At 45.6% G+C, this 23,162-nt stretch overlaps 2 protein-coding genes across 2 annotated transcripts in view; both read right to left on the reverse strand.

Moving 5' to 3' along the window:
- Positions 1–1,701: 1,701 nt before the first annotated feature.
- Positions 1,702–23,162, reverse strand: part of LOC128339088 (uncharacterized) — a 90,498-nt gene continuing 69,037 nt past the window's right edge. Inside the window, exons 9-13 of the mRNA XM_053282663.1 lie at positions 22,261–22,428; positions 18,603–18,744; positions 8,875–8,947; positions 4,257–4,306; positions 1,702–3,784 (exon numbers count right to left, since the gene is read on the reverse strand). Of these exons, the coding sequence (XP_053138638.1) occupies positions 3,672–3,784; positions 4,257–4,306; positions 8,875–8,947; positions 18,603–18,744; positions 22,261–22,428 (546 nt within the window). The 3' untranslated portion in view covers positions 1,702–3,671. The remainder of the gene's footprint in view (positions 3,785–4,256; positions 4,307–8,874; positions 8,948–18,602; positions 18,745–22,260; positions 22,429–23,162) is intronic.
- LOC128328210 (uncharacterized) lies at positions 8,954–17,417 on the reverse strand. The gene is made up of 2 exons (XM_053258341.1): positions 11,567–17,417; positions 8,954–11,400 (listed from the first exon to the last, which is right to left on the reverse strand). The coding sequence occupies exons 1-2, from the start codon at positions 12,096–12,098 to the stop codon at positions 9,605–9,607; spliced, it is 2,328 nt and encodes a 775-aa protein (XP_053114316.1). The 5' UTR covers positions 12,099–17,417; the 3' UTR covers positions 8,954–9,604.

A 23,162-nucleotide genomic window follows, 5' to 3' on the forward strand; every position in this document is an offset into this window, starting at 1 on the left:
TCTGTCCATGGACAGGAGCTGTCTCCTACAAGCAGTCTTTTGCCTACAAGCAGTCTTGTGCCTAAAGCAAGATATGCTCACAAGCGATCCAAGAGTTTGCTGCCCAAGCCGCGGGGCTAGAGGCAGGAACTCTGTCCATGGACAGGAGCTGTCTGTGACTTCCACTGCGCAGTGAGAAGTCAAGACTTCCCCAGCCATGGTGCTCTGGCTCTCAGCCGTGATCTGAGCAACTGCAAACGCTCCTGTCTCCTGCCAAAGGCCTCGCTCCTTCAGCTGGAAAGATCTCCGCTCTCAAGTCTCTGATCCTGGTAAATATGCTGCCCTTACAAGCCTGGAAACCCTTCCCCTTCTTCTGCTCCCTTCCCCTCGTCCCTATACTAATCCTTGATCTCCCCCAAACCATGCCAGCCCTCAGCCTTCCTCCCCCCCCCCCTTTTCTGCCGTATATTAGGCTTTAGGAAGATTTAATGCACACACATATGTAGTTAGGAACACTGGTTGAATACTGGTGCTGGCTAGGATGTTCTGTTTAAATATTGTTAGTAATATATTGATAGAGTGTTCTGCTTTCTGCTAGACTATGTGTTATTCTTTTATACTCAATAAAGCCCATTGAATCTTTGAGGATTGGTTTGATCTCCTTTCTTCCATGCGCCCAGATCCTACATGGTCACCATATAAAAGAACTTGGTGACACTATGAGCCAGGCCTAATTTGGTATGCTAGCTAATAAGCATATTTAGTATATAAACCAGGCCTGGACCGTAACAGTAGCCATTTCAGAAACTTGAGTTTCTGAAATGCCCAGAGGACTGGGGGTATGCTAAGGCAGTGCCCAAAACATTCAAATCTCAGATCAGTAAAATACTAGAGCTGATTATTTCAGTGACCACAGAAGTACAGTAATCCTAATAGATTCTACAGAACCACATCTACCAAGACTATCCTAGCCCAATTCAGACATTATGCTGTACGAATGTACAGCTGTCTGTACACTCATACATGTTTTTGTGTGAATGACTGTATGTGCATTCATGTTAAAAGTGAACCTGGGTACAGGCCCCTCAAACGGATGGTACAGATGCAAAGTACATTGCTGTACTTGCGTTCAATATATTGTGTGAATAATTGTACCTGTGTACAAATCTGTACACTGTACACTCATACAAGCATTGAACATGACATGTGAACGGGGCTCCTGTTCTGACTGAAACTGATGACAAGCCACTCATCTGTGAGTAGCTGGAGCTGAGCTGCCACTATACACACCACCACCCTGCTCAGAAATGGAAGGTTTGAGATTAGCTAGTAGTTCCAGAGCCTCTCTTGGTTGGGACATGCTTCAAAGATTGTCTAGTTCCAACCCAGTGCAGCAAAATAAACCAGGGTGTGAATTGCCACTTATTTTGAAATGATAATCCATTGCCATAGCTCTATTGTTACCATAAAGTTCTGAGAAATCCTCAACAAGATCCCTTCAGTAAAGATATCTGAACAATAAACCTGCAACCTTGGCATCAGGTCAGAGAACTCAGCAGGTGGACAATTCTGTTGCTGCACATCAAGCGAGTGGCTGCAGCAACAGAATCACCAGTCTATTCCTAGTACATAATATCAGTTAAACACATCAAAGTGGTAGCATTTGTCATGGGATGGCTGGTAAAGTACATAAGGAAGGAAAGAAAGAAAAAGTTACAAATAGCCAATTAATATTTTTATTGTACAGAAAAAATACATATGTACCTCTCATATGTACACCAATTTCAAAAAACTTTAGTCCAGTTACTAACAGACTCAAATGTGACATAACTTGTTGATTATATCACTTCACACTAAATTCATAATTCTCATAAGCCACTTTGGTTGTTTGATGCATCCAGACATATTTATTTTTTAAAGTTCATTCTACTAATAGAAAGCAGTGTTTCCATAGTCATTCTAACAAAGATGCAATTCTAGCAGCTTTAAAAAAAACAGAGAACCATAAATAGGATTAAGGCTGTTTTTGAAAGTTTGGAAATATTGGGGAGATTTTAATAATACGCTACACAGTCATCAAAAGTTTACTTTACTGTATGTGTGTTGTATAATAATATGTGGCCTTAAAAAAACTATTTACATAAATCATTAGTTGCTCTTTCACATACATTCATATTTTTTTCATTAGCAGTAGTATTCTCCCCTTCCAGTCTTAATGTTTTCGTTTAAGTGCTTTCCAATACAAAGTCTATGAAAGAGAGATTTAATTGTAGTTAAGTTTTTTATATCAGTAATAGCTGATTCAGAAAACAAATCAGAGTTTCAGCTACCACTGATTCTTCCAGGAAAGTAAGCACATGCTTATGTTTTTCCAGTTTAAATCAATGGGACTGAATGCGCTTAATTTTGGCTGGATATACTACTAAATTACCTCCCTAAAGCAGACACATTCACAAAGTTAGAAGTAGTAGTCCAGCCATCAATGTTCTGCTTTATTATTGCAAAGGTTTCAAACTAATAGAGAAGCTTATATATATTACGGATGCAATGGGAACCAAAAGGTACTGTGTCAATGTTTTCATCAGCATGTATGCCACAGAATGTAATTTGTTTGCTGCCACAATCTTAGGCTTATTTAAAGGCTCAATGGATGGTACCACTGGATGAATTGTGCTCAAAAGTAACATGGCATTAACATCACCAATAAAACATACTTCACTTGTTTGTACGTAACTTTAGAGCCCTGTTGTACATGCATACAAGTGTCCATACACACATACATGTCTTTGTGTGAATGATGGTACATGTGTTCATCTTAAGAGTGAATCTAGGTACCTGGATACACACCCCATCAAATGCAGGGTATAGATAGAAAGCGTACTACTGTATGTACATACAGATCTGTACATGTGTTATACACTGTACACAGATTCAACACGTGTTGAACATAAATGAATAGTGTTTAGGTGTGATCTAAACCCTACTCACAACAGTGGCAAACTCCCCATTTATAAAGGCTAGATATTAATTTAAATGGCCGACATCCAGCACAGCATTACATGTTTTTTTGTCTTCTAATAAACAGCACTGGGCGAGGTTCTGGACTCAGTTACTGTCTAAACTAACTGGCAATCTAGTGCTATCAGAACCATTAGAAAGGGAGAGAGTAGTCTCCAAGTGCACCCATCTACACTTCCACTTGTGGACAATATAACTAAAGATATTAATAAGGCCAAAATAGGAGGCCTATCAATGTAGCAAAGCTATATTTATTTTTCACATCTTTTGTTTAAAACTCCAGTACCAGATTTATTTGCCTCAATTCAGTTTGGTCTAGCTGTAGAGTCTCTAGTGCGCATATGGATCTTCTGAACGAAAAGGGCAATCCTTGTGCATGCTTGCAAACCATTGCAGTTCTAGGAGAGGGAAAATCTCTTCCTTTATGCACAGTGGTGCTTCCTTGTCTATTGAAGTGGATGGTGCAGTTCACTCATCCAAACACACAAAGTCCTGAAATGGGGGTGATTAGGGAAGGGGGAAGTACCACTGAAACCAACAGGACTTACTTTCAGGTAATGTGCTTAGAAATCAAGGCAAATTTATTTGAAAGCAAATAATGTTACCAGCTTTGACAATCTTATCTGCCACATTTGTGATCATCCTGAAATTAACTAAAGTTCTGCCCAGCACGGTCACTGGTAAGCTTTAGGTGTGGTGGTTGATGCAGGTTCAAAGACATCGTCTTCCACACTTTCTTCTATTGGTTTCATTTTTGCCGATGTTCTTAAATAAGGAGATGGCTGACCTGCCAACAATTTAAAATAAAAAACAACAACCTTGTTAAGCCTTTGTCAAGGAATGGGGGAGCAACAGTAATCCTACAGGCTTCCAATGAGAACATGTGTACCCTTTAAGGAGTAGAGATATTTGTTTACATTTCAGTGCATATACAGAGCTGCACATATGTACACCACTTGGATGTCAAGAGTGTCAAAGAATAACGGAATCAGTAGCACCAGCCTTGGTGCATCTTCAGTTATGTTAGTGCTACACAGTCTATATCAGATACAATGTTATAGATTAAATTGCTCCCTCCCACCCTTTTTGTTGTTGTTGCACTTATTACAGGTTTTTGGTTTTTTGTGTGGGTAGGACTAAGTTTTGAAATGTGATCTCACCACCATTATTTTATAAGGCCCACAGCACAGTTTACAAGAGCAGAAACACATATACACATCAATTAAATGTATATAGCAAAACCCAAATAGGAGCATTACCATAATACAAGTCCACAGAAGGTATAACAAATCTCTTGGCTGGCCAACGGCTGTAATAAAAAATTGATTGATTGTATAACAAATCCCTATTTTTTAAAAAGCCATTAAAATGCCTGGTTAACGTTTAATTTCCACCAGTTTGCCAAATATGCTGGATTAGTGTTGCATCTGGGCAGATTTATTTATTTGGATTGATTGATTGATTTATATACCACCCTTCCAAAATGGCTCAGAATAAAACCAATTAAAACATTCAAACAGCTAAAAAACCTGGAGAACCAGGGCAAACATTAAAACAATTAAAACAAATTAAAAACCCTGAATTAAAATTAATATCCTCTTCAAGGAATGGGTGCAGCTGTTGAATCAGCCGAAGCTGATAGAAAGCACTCCTGGCCATGGCCTCCACCTGAGATACCAGAGTGAGGTCTGGGTCCAGGAGTACTCCCAAGCTGCTCACCTGCTGCTTCTGGGGGAGTGTAACCCCATCCAGCACAGGAAGATCTAACTCAAACCTCAGATTCTGAGCCCCCACAATGAGCACCTCTGTCTTGCTTGGATTCAGCTTCAATTTGTTATCCCTCATCTAGCCCATTACTGCCTGTAGGCAGGCATTTAGAGAATGAGTGCCATTTCCTGAAGATGAAAAGGAGAAGTAGATTTGGGTGTCATCAGCATACTGATAATACCCAGCACCAAACCTCCTGATGACCTCACACAGCGGTTTCATGTAGATGTTAAAAAGCATTGGTGACAGAATGGAGCCCTGAGGGACTCCATATAACAGCTCCTGTTTTGAGAAGCAACTGTCACCAAGCTCCACCATCTGGAATCTGGAAAATGAGAGATAGGAACAGAACCACTGCAAAGCAGTGCCCCCTATCCCCAACTCCCTCAGGCAATCCAGAAGGATACCATGGTCGATGGTATTGAACGCCGCCGAGAGATCCAGAAGAACCAACAGAGTCACACTTCCTCTGTCAATTCCCCGGTAAAGGTCATCCATCAGGCCGACCAAGGCTGTCTCAACCCCATAGCCAGCTCTAAAGCCAGTTTGAAATGGGTCTAGATAATCAGTTTCCTCCAAGACTGCCAGGAGCTGGTCGGCCACCACCCTCTCAATCACCTTGCCCAACCAAGGGAGATTGGCCTGTAACTGTCCATCGCTAAGGGGTCCAGGGAAGGCTTCTTTAAGAGTGGTCTAAGCATTGCCTCCTTCAGACAGGGGGCACCCTACCCTCCCTCAGCGATGCATTTATGATATTAACTATGCCACCTCAAACAATCTCCCTGCTAGACAGAAGCAGCCAAGTCAGGCAAGGATCCAGAGAACAGGTGGTAGGCCGCACCACCCCAAGCAGCTTGTCCACATCCTCAGGAGTCACAGATTGAAACTGATCCAATCTAATACTGCAATAAGGATTGCTGGACACCTCCTCCATAGACCTTGCAGAAATAGAGTGGAGTCCAAGTTGGCCCGAATACAGGAGATCTTATTTGCAAAGAACCCATTAAAGGCATCACAGCAGAGCAACTCCAGGGACTGATTGGAAGTAGAAGGAGCAGAAACCAAACTTCTCACAACCCACGATAGCTCCGCCAAGCGTGAACGTGCAGCTGCAATGCGCACAGACCAGAATCTCTTTTTCGCCGCGCGCACTGCCACCGCATAAGCCTTTAAATGGGTCACATGTTGAATCCTGTCAGATTCGAACCGAGTTCTCCTCCACTTGTGCTCTAGTCGCCTACCCAACTGCTTCAGCCCCTGCAGCTCCTCAGTATACCAAGAGGCCATTTTTGCAGCAGGTTAGAAGGGACACTTAGGAGCAATCATGTCTACTGCCCTGTTGAGTTCCTTATTCCAGGTTCCCACCAGGACATCAACAGAATCACCGGCCGCACCAACGTCAACATCCTCCAAGGCCTTTTGAAATCCCGCTGGGTCCAGAAGCCTTTTTGGACGGAGCATCCTAATAGGTCCACCACCCTTGCAGGGGTGGATTACGGCTGTGAGACCAACCTTAACCAGGTAGTGGTCCATCCATGACAATGGGGAAACCACTGGATCCCCCACTCACGGAACACCCCCCTGATCCGAACAAAATACCAAATTGAGTGCATGGCCGGCAACATGAGTTGGTTCAGAAACTAATTGGGATAGACCCATAGTTGTCATGGCCGCTATGAACTCCTGAGCCGCACCAGACAAGCCAGCCCCAAAGTGGATATTGAAGTCCCCCAGCACCAAAAGGCTAGGAGACTCCAACACTAACTCTGCGACCAGCTCCGTCAGCTCAGTTAGGGAGTCAGTTGGGCAGCGGGGTGGACGGTACACCAACAGAATCCCCAATCTATCCCTAGTTCCCAGCCTCAAAAATATGCATTCAATATAAATCAGCTGTCTCACAGGAGCCCTGGTAAGGGAAATGGTATTCTTATGGACCACAGCCACTACACACACACACCCCGCCCACTTCCCCTGGCCTGCTCCACAACAGAGTAACCTGGTGGGAGAGGTTGAGCCCACACTAGACCACTCGCCTCACCCAACCAGGTCTCAGTTATACATGCCAGGTCAGCTCCCTCATCCACAATCAAATCGTGGACAATTTCGATCTTATTCTGAACTGACCTAGCATTGCAGAGGAGCAAGGCTAGATTATGTGGGTCGCTGGAGCTGCTCCCCAAGGCCTAAGAGTTGACAGAGCAGTTGCAAGTGGAAACAGTTACTAAATTACTGATTTCCCGTTCCCTGTAACGGCCAGCTGCTCTGCCAGCGCCAATTCTTCTATTCCCCACCACTACAGTAATAGCTGCCCCCAAACTGGCAGGCACACCCACAGCACCATCCCACTCAAGAGAGCCCAAACTCATGTCTGCAAAAGGCCTGGCCCAACCCAACCTCCCGGCCCTCAGTCCCACCCCCGAAGGCCCAGCCCCAAAGGCCGGCCCCCTTTTGGCAGCTGGCTTTGGCGGCTGCCTACAGGCAGCCTGATGGCTACGCCTTTGGTGAGCCTCCTTGCTTTTAAGCTTGCTGGCAGGTCTCCTTGCTTTTAAGTTTGAAAGCCCCAGAAGCCACCTCTCTCACAAGCAGCTCCCAGGACAGGCAGCAGGTGGTAGAGCTCAGCAATCTGGGAGGCTGGCAACCAGCCAGTTGGAACTTGGCAGCCAACAAGCAGGCTGCACTCCATCTGTGCTGGAATGTCCACAGGAGGCAGAGGGGCTAGATGGTGAGTCCCAGCAAGGCAGATGGAATGGCCCTGCTCCCCCTGTTACCTTCCCTTTGTATGCCTTGTGCAACAAGGTGCTCAACCTGTGGCATGCCTCCTGCTGTGAAACATCATGTTTCACTGACCTTGTGCTAACAATCGTGCAACTTTGGGCATTCCTGCAACTCTGCACAGCTGCACAACTTTCTTGCATGTGAACAACTTGGTTCACTGCACTAGTGCAACATTAGTTTGGATGTCAGCCTCTGGTCTTTACTAGACTATAGCAGAGTTAGCCTGTCATAAGTCTCTGGAAAAGTTTCTCTGCCCAAGTAGTCTAAGCCAGCTACTGCTTCATTAGTATACATCACTGCCACGTTCTTGTCACTGTCTTTTTAGAAACATAGACTAATGTAACAAAACCAAGTTGGGTTCAATGCATCCTCTATAGAAAATCATGTCTCGGAACATTTTGCTTTCAGCATTAAAAAAAGTCTCAATACACAGAAGGAGTTTTCAGAAGTGCTCATATGTACCAAGATTAGGGGTGTGCAATTCAGGTTTTCGGGTGATTCGGCTCGGACACGAACTGAATCACCCCTGTTCTGTTTTGTGCCCGAATCTGGGTCACCCGAATCACCCTTGATTCGGTTCGGATTTGGATTTAATCTGAATCTGAATCGATTCGGGGGGGTAAAAAGGGGCCCAGGGGCAAAATTTTGGGGTGGGGTGGTAGTGCCCAATGGGTAGAGTCTACCACCCCAATTTCAGGGGGATTGGGCAAAGTCCTGATTTTTGGTGAATTTCTGAAATTTTCATGTCTTTGGGGCAGATTGGGGCAGAAAGTGGGGCCTGGGGCAGAATAGTGGGGTGGGGTGGTAGTGCCTAATGGGTGGAGGCTACCACCCCAATTTCAGGGGGTTTGGACAAAGGGGTGGTTTTTTGAGAATTTTTGAAGTTTTAGTGACTTTGGGGCAGTTTGGGGGCAGAAAGTGGATCTGCCCCAAAAGAGTGGGGTGGGGTGGTAGTGCCAAATGGGTGGAGGCTACCACCCCAATTTCAGGGGGATTGGGCAGAGGGCTGATTTTTTGGGAATATTTGAAGTTTGGGTGTCTTTGGGGCAGATTGGGGGCAGAAAGTGGATCTGCGCCAAAGGAGTGGGCTGGGCTGGTAGATAGTGCCTAATGGGTGGAGGCTACCACCCATCCCCAATTTAAGAGTGATTGGGCAGAGGGGTGAATTTTGGTGAATTTATTTTTATGAGGTTTGTCTTCATAAGGTGAAGTGTGCTAAATTGATTACTTCCTCATATTATTCATAGTAATAGAGAGTGTGAAAAAGTGAAAGTGGGGTCATGAGAGTTGTCTGAAAAAAAATCTCATTTGCTATGATACAATGAGAATTCACACCTCAGAAGTTTTTGGCTGCTCTCAACCAACGACCCAAGGAAACCTTCAACGCTCTGGTTCCAAGAGAACGGGGCTGAAATGACACAAAGAGGGAATCGGTTTTCCGAAAGGATTTAGTCCTAGTAATATAAGTACGCAGCACCCTGCGCACATCTAACTTGTGCCAGGCCCGCTCCTTCGGGTGCGTGGGCTTTGGACAAAAGGAAGGCAGCACGACCTCCTGACTCCTATGAAAAATTGAATTTACTTTCGGGAGAAAGGTAGGATCCAATTTTAGAACTACTGCCTCCTGCTGGAAAACGCATAGCTCATCCCTGACCGAAAGAGCGGCTAATTCTGATACCCTCCTAGAAGAAGTGATGGCTACCAAAAGCAAGGTCTTAAATGACAATAAACGTAAAGAGATTGAACTGATAGGCTCGAACGGGGCCTTAGTCAGGGAGTTTAAAACAACATTCAAATCCCAAGTGGGAAACCTGCTAACTGGCAGGGGAGCCAGATTCTTGGCGCCCTTCAGGAACCAGCTAAGGTGAGGATGCAAAGCCTGAGACCCCGATTGCCTGAGGTCTAAGACAGAGGCGAGAGCTGAAACTTGGCGTTTCAGAGTGTTTGGGCGAAGTCCCTTGTCCAATCCCGCCTGCAGGAACCCCAGAACTTCCGGGATCCCAGCAGACAAGGGAGAGGACTGACGTGAAGTGGACCAAGAAACAAAGGCCGCCCAGGTGAATTGTTAAATTCGAGAGGTGGACAGTCTATGTGAAGCTAGGATAGTGTCCTGTACCTCTCTGGAATACCTGCTACGGGCTAATCTCCTGCGCTCAATCGCCAGGCGTGAAGGCGCAGCCATGCAGGGTCTGGGTGGAAAAGGGGCCCCTGAGACAGGAGGTCCCCCCTGAGAGGGAGAGGCCACGGAGGACGGATCGAGAGCGCCACCAGATCCAAGAACCAAGGTCTGCGCGGCCAATAGGGAGCGATGACCACGACCTCCGCCCTCTCCGTCCTGACCTTTCGCAGAGAAAGACTCAGGACAGGAAATGGCGGAAAGGCGTAGAGGAGACCAGGAGGCCACGGAGACACTAGTGCATCCCCCTCCTCCGCTTGGGGACAAAAGTGCCTGAAGAAAAACCTTGGAAGTCTGTTGTTGGACGCTGACGCAAACAGATCTACGAGTGGAAGACCCCACCTGTCTGATATCCAATCGAAGACTTCCGGCAGCAAGGCACACTCCAACGGGTCCATCCATTGGCGGCTTAACCAGTCCGCCTGCACATTCTCCTGGTCGCTGAGATGCTCGGCTTTCAAGGAGCACACGTATTTCCGCCCACGCTAACAACAGATCGGCCTCCTTCATCAGCGCCCTCGACCTGGTACCGCCCTGGTGATTGACATGGGCTTTGGCCGTGACGTTGTCCGTCCTTATCAAAACGTGACGACCCAGTACCAGCTCGTGAAATTCCGTGAGCGCGAGACGAATGGCCTTCAACTCTAACCAATTGATGTTGAAGCGCAAGTCCCTGGGTTCCCACACCCCTTGGGCATGCCGACCCAGACAGTGGGCTCCCCAGCCGGTCAGACTGGCATCCGTCGTGACTATGACCTTCTGAGGGACCTCCAAGGGAAGGCCCTGCTGTAACGCAGGAGAGAGCCACCAGAGGAAGGAGGCCCGGACCTTGGCAGGAAGGACCAGAAGGATGCGATCTTTCTCCACTATTGAAGACTGGTAGGGCAGCAGGAACCATTGGATAGGCCTCGCATGCCACCTGGCCCACGGAGTGCAGTCCAGGCACGCAATCATCTGGCCCAAGATCTGCGCCAGAGACATCAGCTCGCCCCTTTTCTTCCTCATCCAGGGAGAAATAGCCGACCTGATCTTGTGCTGCCGGTCCAGGGGGAGGGAAACTGACGCCACCACCGTATTGAAAACTACGCCCAAGTGTTGGAGGATCTGAGTCGGACAAAGCTGACTCTTGGACTCGTTTATTACAAAGCCGTGGTCCTCCAGGACCTGTACCGTGAGGGATACGTCGTGGAGGGCCCGCTGTTGGTTTACTGATCTGACAAGAATGTCGTCAAGGTATGGGTAGGCGTGTACCCCCTGCTGGCGCACGTGAGCTATGACTGCAACCATCATCTTCGTGAAAACGCGTGGGGCAGATGACAGACCAAAGGGCAGAGCCCTGTACTGGAAGTGCTGATGGCTGTAGGCAAATCTCAGGTAACGCCGACACCTTGGGTGGACGGGCACGTGGAGGTAAGCCTCCGACAAGTCTATGGAAAAGAGCCAGTCCCCTTGATGGACCGCCCTCTTGATGGACTTTAGGGTCTCCATGTGAAAGGTTCTCTTCCTCACGAACCTGTTCAGACGTTTTAGATCTAAGATCGCCCGCCAGGAGTCGTCCTTTTTGGGGACAAGGAAGAGAAGGGAGTACACTCCGTGACCAAATTCCAATTCCGGAACCGGTTCTATCACCTGGATTTGAAGGAGGTGGCCGATTGCTTCGGCCATCAGCTCGCGTTTGGAGCTGACTTTGGATACAGGGGTTAGGAACAGAAAGTCGGGAGGGGAACAAAGAAAGTATATGAAATAACCGCGGGTGACGGTTTGGAGCACCCACCGGTCGGTTGTGGAAAGCGCTCGTGTGTCCGCGAACTGTAGAAGGCGCCCCCCAACTCGGGCAGAGTCATTGCTTACGGTTTTTGATGTCCCGAGAGTTGTTGAAGTTGGAAGCCCTACTTCTGTTGTTTCCCCTCCCTCTGCCATACAAGGGGATCCAAGGGGATCTCCATGACGAACGGAAGGAGAAGGGTCTGGCATCTCTATCTCTGTTACCGTCTCTGTATCCAGAGAATCCACCTCGCATAGAGCCCCTGTAGGGACGAAAGAAATTGTGAAAGAGGGACCCTCCTTTATAGCCCCTACGAGAGTCCCCCCGCCCAGAGGGCATAGCCTTTTTCTTATCGCTAGTTTCAACTAGAACAGGCTCTAGGGATTCCCCAAACAATTTTCCCCCTAGGAAGGGGGTTGCAGCCAAGGCCACCTTGGATTTATTGTCGACCTTCCAATGCTTTAACCAGAGCCCCCGTCTTACTGCTACACCAGCTGCCAGGGCCCTGGAAGCGTGTTGGAGGCAGTCAAGCCCTGAATCGGCCATCAAGGCAGAAGCCCTGGCAAGCTTATATTGTCCTTGACGCAGGTTAACATTCTCAGGTGGAACCAAACTCATCAACTCCTTAGCCCACAAGATAGATGCCCTTGCAAAGATGGAGTTGGTAGCAGCAGCCCTGATGACTGTGGCAGAGGCTTCATGTCCCTTCTTGAGCAGGTAGTCTGCTTATTTCTCCTCAGGCGACTTCAGAAACTCATCACCCTCCTTGTTCAACAAGGCGCCCGACACCAATTGCGCCACGGGTCCATCTGCAATGGGAACAGCTAACAAGGACAAATGTCCGCAGGTAAGGTATACAACTTTTTCGGGTAGGCAATGACAGATTTCGAAGTAACGGGGGCCCCCCATTCAGCCAACATGACCTCCTTAAATAAACTAGGGAAGGGGACTGTGGCTGCCGCCGTGGAAGTGGATGGGAAGACCTCCTGGTCTAAACCCGAGGCATCAGGTGACCCCTGATCCGGAGTCACATCCTTAATTGCCCGTTTGGCTTTAGCCAAAAGTACTTCAAATTCAGCAACTGAAAACAATCTGGTAGTGCTAGGTTTTTCCATGAGGGGGGATTGTTCATCCGACAATTCCCCTTCCTCCCTTTCTCCATCAGTGGAATCAGTCTCGGCGGGAGCCCCTGGCGGTTGGCGTGGAGGGGCCATAGGCGCCGCGGGCACTGAGGGGTTCTGAGGAGGGACAAGAGGCACAGCGGTATTTCCCTCATCTGAGACAAGAGAAGAAGCCCTTTTTCTCTTTCTGTGCCTTCTTTTAGCAGAACGAGAGTGAATGCGCTCTCCCAGAGGAATAGCCACCCGCAAGGGACTAGAGTCAGGAGAAGATGAAAAGGAAGGGCGCCTGGGGCGTCTAACTGGGCAAGCAGAAGATCGCCCCCTGTGCACGTCTGCAGGTTGAGGCGCTGCAGGGATAGAGGTGGCAGGCGGCGGTTGTGAAATGGAAGCTACGTGTTCCAGAAAAGGGGACACCAGAGCCATGCGTTACAAATTCCCCCAACCACTGTAACTCGCCAGGGGAGAGGAGCTGTCCATGCGGCCCCTTAACAAAATCTCCCGTCGCTCCTGTACCTGACGCTCCCTGCGAGTCTGTATTTCCAGGCAGAGCATTCTGAGAAGCAGTGAGAGGGGGAGCCACCAAAATGGCCGCCGGCGAAATGGCGGGAGAATTGGCTGCTGCCGAAGGAGGCAATTGTGCCCGCACTGCCCGAAGCTGCAACCTCTCACACAGCGGAGCCCCGCCGGAGGCCAGCTGCTTTTTCTTTTTCTTCTTCTTTTCAGTGGGCTCCTTTAAGTGTTTTGCCTTCTTTGCCGCTTTTCGCGGCGGAGCCAGCTCTAGGCGCGAAGCCGTCTCAGAGCTTGGGGCGTTCGCGGCTGGAGCCGCGCTTTCAGAAACGGCCCTTGAGGCGCTTGCAGCTGCAGCCGCGCTTTCAGAAATGGCCCCTGGTGCAGCGGGCAGAATAGAGGCCGGGGACGGCCTAGGAGGAGGGGCTGGGATAGCCTCTGACAAAGCCCCCTCCGACATAGCCCCTAGCAGCATATCGCCGCAGTGAGAGGGATCCATCCGGGTAGGAAAAATAAATTTATTTTTTTTTTGAACAAACAGAGGAAGAAAGAGAAGAGGATCAAACGAACTCCCTTCCCACCCTGCACACAGAGAAGAAGAAGAGAAGGTAAAGAAGGAAAATTCCTACTGAGGAAGGCTGGCCACAGACTACTGTCCAGAAGCAAAGACAGGACCGGAACTGGGTTAATGGTGGCTGGCCTGGCATAGTGTTAGCAGAAATCAATTCTGATTGGCCCTGTCTCGAAGCATGTCGGGATTGACAACCCATCAAGTTAGGATGCCCTCCGCATGCCTCGGAAAAAGAACCTTACAAAGCAATAGCAATAGCACTTACATTTATATACCGCTTTATAGCCGGAACTCTAAGCGGTTTACAATGATTTAGCATATTGCCCCCAACATTCTGGGTACTCATTTTACCGACCTCGGAAGGATGGAAGGCTGAGTCAACCTTGAGCCCCTGGTCAGGATCGAATTTATAACCTTCTGGTTACAGGGTGGCAGTTTTTTCTGGTTACAGGGTGGCAGAATACTTGGGCATTCTCCAGGCTGATAACATTGCACACACTGAAGTTAAAAGAAAAATTGGAAGTGAATACATCAGGAAAGTTAGAAAAATCCTCAAGTCCAAACTCAATGGCGGGAACACCATACAAGCCATAAACACCTGGGCTATACCTGTTATCAGATACACTGCAGGAAAAATAGATTGGACCCAGGCAGAGCTAGAGACGCTAGATCGTAAGACCAGGAAAATCATGACCATCAATCATGCTCTGCACCCCCGCAGTGATGTTGATAGGCTATACCTCCCTCGCAGCTCAGGTGGAAGAGGAATGCTGCAAGTCCATCAAACAGTAGAGGAGGAGAAAAGAGGCCTTGAAGAATATATCAAGGACAGTGAAGAAGATGCACTTCAAATGGTCAATAATGTGAAACTATTCAACACCAATGAAACAAAGCAGGCCTACAAGAAACAAGTCAAGAAGCTAGCAGAAAAATGGAAAAATAAGCCCCTGCATGTTCAATATTTGCACAATATAAGTGGAAAATCAGACATCACCAAGACCTGGCAATGGCTTAAGAATGGCAACTTGAAGAAAGAAACAGAGGGTTTAATACTGGCTGCACAAGAACAGGCACTAAGAACAAATGCAATAAGAGCAAAAGTCGAAAAATCCACCACAAACAGCAAGTGCCGCCTTTGTAAAGAAGCAGATGAAACCGTGGACCACCTAATCAGCTGTTGTAAAAAGATCGCACAGACTGACTACAAACAAAGGCATGACAAAGTAGCAGGGATGATACACTGGAACATCTGCAAAAAATACAAGCTACCTGTAGCCAAGAATTGGTGGGACCATAAAATTGAAAAAGTTGAAGAAAATGAAGATGTAAAAATATTATGGGACTTCTGACTACAAACAGACAAACATCTGCCACACAATACACCAGATATAACTGTAGTCAAGAAGAAAGAAAAACAAGTCAAAATAATTGACATAGCAATACCAGGGGATAGCAGAATAGAAGAAAAAGAAATAGAAAAAATCACCAAATACAAAGATCTACAAATTGAAATTGAAAGGCTGTGGCAGAAAAAGACCCAAATAATCCCAGTGGTCATTGGCGCCCTGGGTGCAGTTCCAAAAGACCTTGAAGAGCACCTCAACACCATAGGGGCCACAGAAATCACCACCAGCCAGTTACAAAAAGCAACTTTACTGGGAACAGCCTATATTCTGCGACAATATCTATAACAGCAACAACATTGACAATAAAATTCAGCCATCCCAGGTCCTTGGGAAGGACTCAATGTCTGGATGAAACAAACCAGTCAATAACACCTGTCTGACTGTGTAAACAAGAAATAATAATAATAAATAAATAAATAAATAAATAAATAAATAAATAAATAAATAAATAAATAAATAATACAGTCTTGTATCTTACTAATACAGAAGTAGTGAAATATATAAACAACCTGCATTAGATGATTAAACAGAAGACAATTTCTTTTAAATAAATATATTTTATCAGAAACAGGTATTCATACCAGAGAGATTCTCATTTCTAGTTCCCATTTTGGTGTATCTGCAAGTAACAGATTACTTGATAAAATACATCTTATATTAGAAACTAACACTTTTAGACCACTACATGTTATAAATTATTGGACAGTTCTGTCACAAGTAATATTGTTATTTAGACTACAGTTTTAAACACTTGCTTTCAAGCCAATTCCAATGAAACCAGAGAGACATACTTGCAAGTTAAAGGACACACTCTTGCCTCCCCCTCCCACAGCTGGAGAGCTGCATGAGGAGGGGGTGCCTATAAGAGAACCCTTCCATTATAAACAGGCCCAACCATTGCAGCAGAGCAAGTTAGTTTACTAGCTCCTTGTGAGGACAGAGCTCTTCTTCCACCTTTGTAAGGCTACAGGGCACATCAGGGACATGCTCAGAAGCCTTATGTGGATAGAGGAAGAGCTCACTCCTAGCAACACACACCTTCCATGGGTCTTTTGCACACTACAGCAACTGCTGTGTTTTCCTAACACACTGTCCATGCAGTTGCACAAGAATGCTCTTACACAAATGTCACAAGTTACATGAACACAGTTGGGCATAGGGATCAAGACATGTTGGCCACCAGTCAGACAAAATACTTTATTCATCAGATGGTTCCTCGAACTATGTTGGTATATTGCCTGTAAAGGTTTTTTCCATTCGTCACAGACTAGTAGATTTCCTGAGCCCTGGTTGTGCAATGTTATGACCATTATTTCCAATGGCTGTACTATCACACCATTGCATACACCCAATTTCTGTCATTTTCATGAGACATCTCTTGCGCAACTGTGTGGATGGTGTGTAAGAAGCATTCAGCAGTTGCTGTGATGCATAAAACACCTGCAGGACACTGAGCAGTATGTGGGCCCTTGGGAGTAATGGAAGTAGTGTGCAATGTGTGATTGTGCAAGAACCAGCAGTATCAGTATTGTCCTGTTGTGCAGCAATTTCACCGACCTGGTGTGGATAGATCTGTACTTTCCCTGTTATGCTGTGGGACATGTCAGCCATTGCACATACATCCCATCACCTGAAAGTTAGGCTAGACCAGCAAGAGGTATATTTAAGAGATATATCTAATTATTTTAGTTCATGCAGAGGAGTTTCAGATGTTATGGAACTAAGGCATACATGCAGGTGCCACACACTTCCTTTTCCCCATTCTTCATGTCAGCTAAGATAATTTTTCACGTATCTCCCTGGAGAGCTAGGCATGAGTTGTCTCTATATTAAAAGTTCAATACCTAACTGTGACAGGAGATACCAAACGTTTATTTTAGAGAGTACAGATAAGAGTTAGGCACCTGCATGTGTCTCCAAGGTTCCTCAAGAACACCACTATATAAAATGTTGCTGTACTGGCTGACACACCACGTGGTCTACTGTCCATTGAAGCAAGATGCCCCCCACTTGTCAGTGTTCTCAAAACCACTCTGTCTTTACTTGCAGGCACACCGAGACTCTTTGGCTCCCAAGCATAATGTTGTTGCTTTAGCGATGTAGCTCCCATTGGGAATCAGTGGTGATGGGATCATTTGGAGCCATGAAGGCTCTGCATGCTTGCAAGCAGGCAGAGAGCGGTTTTCAGGATAATGCTGCTGTGCAGGGCCATTTTGCTTCAACAGATGGTGCCCAAGATGGTCAGCTGAACTCATGAGTTTGCATGTCATTTTATAATTAAATACTTCATCTGCATTACTTCTATGAAGTAGAAATTGTTTTTTAAAAGACCCATTTAATACCTTTTTTTGGTTTGAGAATGTTGATTAATATGCGATGCTATCAACAGAAAACATCACGCTGTAAAGCAGTCACTCCATAAGCATTATAGAATTCTTGTTGATTATTTCCTTAACATGAAAGCAGAGTTAGGTTTATGTCAATACAAATTAAACACAGACAAGGTTATATTAGTAGTATTAGTGCTTTGGCTTCTTCTGCAGCAGAAATTTGATTTCACCTTTTTAGAAGTCCAGATACGTACAGTCTAGGGAAGTACCAGATGAAGTATATATTTCTTGAATGTAATATTCCAAGATATTCAGAGGTGACAGAAGATGCTGAAACTTGCGAGATAGAAACTTATACTCCCATAAATACTATATCTTCAGAGCACCCTTGTAGTATAAAATGTCAACCAACCCTGAGAACTACAAACTGCTGGCCCCAGCTGTAGGTAATCTAACTTACTATTTTTCTTGACACAGATATTTAGCAGCAGCAGCAACATAGACATCTTAGTCATCACAAAAGTGGAATTTCTCATTCTCCCCAGGAGTATATTTCAGTGGCTCCTTCCCAGATCAATATCTAGCAGAAGGGATCTCTTAATAAGAGCTGATGTACGTATGCATACACATTCCTTGATTCCTTATATTTGAGGACTTGCAGATAAATACAGAAGCTAATCAGGAAGGAAGGCAATATGAACACTCTCTCAGTGGAATTTGATCTAAGATGGCCTGAAAATCATGACTTCATGGAAGACTTTCTGCAATGAACATGAATAGAAGGGCTGACCCAAGTTTGAAAACAGTTTTTAAAGATTTCTTTTTAAAGTTAGTGATATGTTCCAGGCAGCCAAAATTGAACCTGAGCAGCTGTGGTAAAGTCATGCTAGCATCCATACATTTATCCAGAGCTGCACAATGTTGGTCCTCCAGGTATTGTTGGACTACAATTCCCATCATCCCCAGCCACAATCTTATATGGTCAGGGATGATGGGACTTATAGTCCAACAACAGCTGTTGTCCAACAAGCCCTGTTATGAAGTCCTTGCCTTATTATTTTATCTGTCCCACCCACTCATTCAGTCTCTCACTCACTCCCCATTTCTCCTCAGAGGCAACATGATTTTTGCCCTGACTGGGATGTCAATAATGCATGGAGATGTTGGCTGCCTGTTTAGTGACTCACGAAGGGAGGAAGCTGTGGAAGAAGCACGGAGAAAGTTTTGCAAGCCGTCTTCCCCATCACTGGAACTAGCCATGCTGTTTCTCATTTGCATCACCGACAGCTGTGAGCACAGACTGGGCTGTCGATCTATCTTCTGGGATGTCTGCAGAGACACACAATGTATTGAATCCTCCATCATTAAGACAACATTGAACAGATATAAAATATGGCTGGGCAGAAAAAGAGCCCAACTGCATCAGACCAAAGAACCACCTAGTCCAGTGTTCTGTCATCAGTCAGATATTTCCAGAAAACTTGCAAGCAATAGCCTCTCCCTTATTTGTTCCAACATCACACAAAAAGGTTACTGGGCCAATTTGTGACTCCTAGTCCAAAAATTCAAGCAACAGAGTGCTCAGAGTCAGAGAGGCCATGGGAAGTTGTTTCGACAGTGAAATCCTATGCATGCCTATCACAGTAAGTCCCAGTGAATTCAGTGGGACATTTCAAGTAAGTAGGCACGGAACTTCAGGGTTTACTTAAAGCTGTAAAGTTACAATACGCCAGTAAGACCTAAGTAACTGAGTTTTGACATTTCATCTGTGTGACACAAACTTCTTTTCATTATCACAAGACACAGAAGTATAATATCTGAATTCCTTCCAAAGAAAACTCATAGTATTGTGTTGATATTTCACCACAATACTCTTCAGATGTTATTTTAAATCATTTATTTTAATTATTTTTAAACATCTAAAATTTTAAAATAAGTTATTTTAAAATAACTCACATACACTGTCCAAAGCGGGAATGGAAGTCCCGCTGCCCAATGCCTCAATTATTCCCCTCCTGCGTCGCTCAGGATTACAGCGTTCATCTGAAGAGGCAAACACTGTGAGCAGGATGGCAGGTGCTTCCTTGTACTTGGAACAGGCAACTAGCTGGGAGTTATTTGTGCACATAGGGAAAGTTTTTCCAGTGAAAAACTGGGCAAGGAAGTGAACTCTGAATTTAAGATGACTCCCCAGTAAGAGGGATTGGAACGAGATCTAGTAAAGGGTTTGGGCCTGCTTGTGAGTCTCCATTACATGGTACACCTCAATGACGACACTGGCATTTGACAGGGTTTACAGACTTCCAAGGTGGCACAACTCTGAAGAGCTGGCATCAGGGCTTCTCCATTGCCCTCCCTGCTCCCTCTCACCCCATGGCTTTGCTGCTTCAGAGACAGATGCGCTCTATCTCCAACCATTTAGTCAAAGCCTGTCCAAGGCATTACCGGATACATAAAGGCTGTCAGCATCAGGTCGTGTAGAAGGGCACCTGGCCTCAGAGGAGGCTGTAGCCTAGTCAGCCCACAACGTCTGCTGCATCTGCAAAGTCATCTGAGTGGAGAGCCTGCTTTAAGGTCCATAGTGCTACTGAGCATGGTAAATGTGTTTCCCATTCAAGTATTCTCTGCCACCTGGCCACAATTAAGTGACTGTTGAGGAGTAGTGGGAATGACATGGACAACACCTTGCCTTTCAGGCAAGAACCTGTTGCAAGACCTTCAGACATACCATGGCATATGGGAATTGTATTTCCCATGATGCCAAGAGAGATGGCAAAGCTTGTATGTCTACTGCCACTGATCTGAATTAATTACGAATGAAAAAGGCATTAAATTTTAAACAACTTGTTTATGAAGGGGAGCCAGCAAGTTCTGCTTATCCGTAACAAATTATTTGAAACTAGCTTAAACTGCGCATCTGTGAGCTAGTACTTTATTGCTTCCCTCACCCCCTGCCACAGCCCCCCTCACCTCAGAGATCTCTCCTCCACCCTCACCTGAACCACACTCCTGCTCCATCCCATTGCTTCAATCCCCTCACCCCTCTTGGTCACTCCTCCATCCCTTTACTCCATGCCCCTCACCCCCTCTTGGTCGCAGCTGCATCGTTGCTGGCGCCTACTGGCCAAGCTGCAGCCCCCTATTCCCAGAGACCTCCACACCCTCACCGAGCCCTGCTCCTGCTCCTCTCCACAGGAGCAGCTGCAGTTGACCGGGCCCTTCCTCACTGCTGCTACTGCCATGGCTGCTCGTTCCCCTCAGGCCACTGACAGTCCCAGGCTCACCCCTTGCCTGCCAGCCTCCCTCCCTCCACCAATGGCCTCGGTATCCCCCAACAGCAACAGTGGTTGACTGGGCCCTTCCTTGCTCCCACCGGCATGTCCACTCATTCCCCTCAGGCCGCTGAGAGGCTTGGGCCCATCCCTCACCCTTCCCTCATTCTCTATTCCCCTCCCTTCTTTTTTTCTCTCTCTCTCCTCCACTCGCTTGTCCCGTCTTTCTTCCCCCACACCTCTCTCCCTTCCTGAGTTAACAGATCTTGTTCATCTTGTTTCCTCATCTATTTCACACAAGCCTCCTCCTCCTAAAGGGGCTATTTCCTTCCTCGTGACCCCTCTTTTTGCAGACCCATGCCCACTATCTTTTTATATATATTCCTCTCCTCTGCAATCAAGAACATCTTCCAACCAGCAACAGTTGCATTCCAACTGACCTTAACCATCACAGGTTCCTCTTCCCTGTCTGTATATGGAATCCGCACTATGAATCACCATGGTGTCACAGGCTCCTCCTCCCTATCTGCATATGGAATCCCCATTGCCCAATCACATAGGAACATAGGAAACTGCCATATACTGAGTCAGACCATTGGTCTATCTAGCTCAGTATTGTCTTCACAGACTGGCAGCGGCTTCCCCAAGGTTGCAAGCAGGAATCTCTCTCAGCCCTATCTTGGAGATGCCAGGGAGGGAACTTGAAACCTTCTGCTCTTCCCAGAGCAGCTTCATCCCCTGAGAGGAATATCTTGCAGTGCTGACACATCAAGTCTCCCATTCATATGCAATCAGGGCGGACCCTGCTTAGCTATGGGGACACGTCATGCTTGCTACCACAAGACCAGCTCTCCTCTCCATGGTGCGTCTGCTCTCACAGGCTCCTCCTCCCTATCGGCATATGGAATCTCCACTGCCAAATCTCCACGGTGCTTCTGCTTGCGAACTCTTGCAAGAGCTTCCACACACGGGATTAGCCACAAGTATGCCTTAGAGAATTATATATAGAGAAGATAAGAGGATTCTCCATTTGTTGGCAGCATAACAAAGTAGGTTCTAGCCACAATACGACCTTTTTCTTTTCTTTTTTTGGCCACAGGAATCTTCATTCTTTTTGCTACAAATCAATAGCAAACACAAGGAAGCCAGCAAGAACCAAGACTTAGGCTGGTAGAAATATTTGTGCATAAGCTTACAATCATGAAGTCACTGTAAGAATGATGGGCTGGTAAATAACTAACTGCAAACCAGCTAAAGAATTTAAGAAACATCATACTATATAAGAATTCAGCATTCCATCTACTGACTGCAGCCATTCAGATGCTTCAAGGAGTTCATAAGGGCATGATGATAGCAATGCCTCTCCCCAGTTAATCTTCAGCATCTGGTAGTCAGGCATAACACCATCTTTGAACCTGAAGCTAATTGATCTACGTTCAAAGGAGAGTTATAAATAAGCATTTTGGAAGAAATCTGTATTAAGAAGACACATGGGAAAAGAAAGATTTGTTTTTCAGAGGTGAGCACAACAGAACTCCATGCAATATATAAGAGAGCAAAACAACACACTTACCTTATCATTTAGAGTTGGATCATTCAACGAGTACAGCTTGTTTGTAATATCTTTTCCAACAAGATACTTAAATATTTCAAAGAGAAATGGCTCAGATTCCAGAAAATACGTAAGTCTCTCTCTGGACCAGCATAAGAACTTGCAGTTATCATCAGCAATAATAGAAACCTAAAAGAAAGTACACTTATAAAATCAGGCCTGTTTTAATGAGTTAGAATTCATGTGTATATTCAGCTGGACTTAACATCAGTGTGATGTATCATCCTACAAAATAAAAATGACCACAATCTACCACAGAATGGGCTTAAAAGTGCACAATTCTGTGTTAGATTGTAGCCATTGAGTTTTCTAAAGTTTCAGAAAAAACTTTCTTCTGACAACATTTTGGCAATCTGCTTTTTAAAGCCGTTTTAAAATATTAATTTTAAATACTGTCAATTGATTTTGTTTTAAGCAGCTTTTGGAGATTTAATTGATTTAAATTTTTATTTGGATTGTTGTTTTATAGTTGTGAAGCACCCTGAGACTTTGGTTTGTGGCGGTATATAAATGCATTAAATAATAAATAAATAAAATTTTAGATTGATTGAAAGCCACCTTGTAAACAAAGCTATTGCAAGTAGAAGGAATTCACACATTTAAGAAACATAGCATAACAAACTAAAAACAGGTTTGAAGCTATGCCAAGTCTACCACTAGATTGTAAACCACCCAGAGATTTTATACAGGGTGGTAAATAAACATAAAATCCAACCATTGTTCCTCTGCCCAAGCAACCTCCATCACTCCTTGGAAATTTCACTGCGGACAGAGAATGAGCAGGTCATCTTGTGTAGTAGTTATGGTCACTTTTGAAGCTTGACAGCAGAATAGAGATTTAAGCCAGTCTTGCAAATTTAAGT

The sequence above is a fragment of the Hemicordylus capensis genome, chromosome 1 (assembly GCF_027244095.1).
Source record: "Hemicordylus capensis ecotype Gifberg chromosome 1, rHemCap1.1.pri, whole genome shotgun sequence".
Lineage (NCBI taxonomy): Eukaryota > Metazoa > Chordata > Lepidosauria > Squamata > Cordylidae > Hemicordylus > Hemicordylus capensis.

Bases quoted from the DNA above. Each gene is read 5' to 3' on its own strand.
- LOC128328210 (XM_053258341.1), bottom strand. From the start codon at position 12,098: ATGAGTTTGGTTCCACCTGAGAATGTTAACCTGCGTCAAGGACAATAT. The intron at 11,401-11,566 runs GTAAGCAATGAC...CTGTATCCAAAG, and splicing joins CTCTCGGGACATCAAAAACC to TCAGCTCCAAACGCGAGCTG.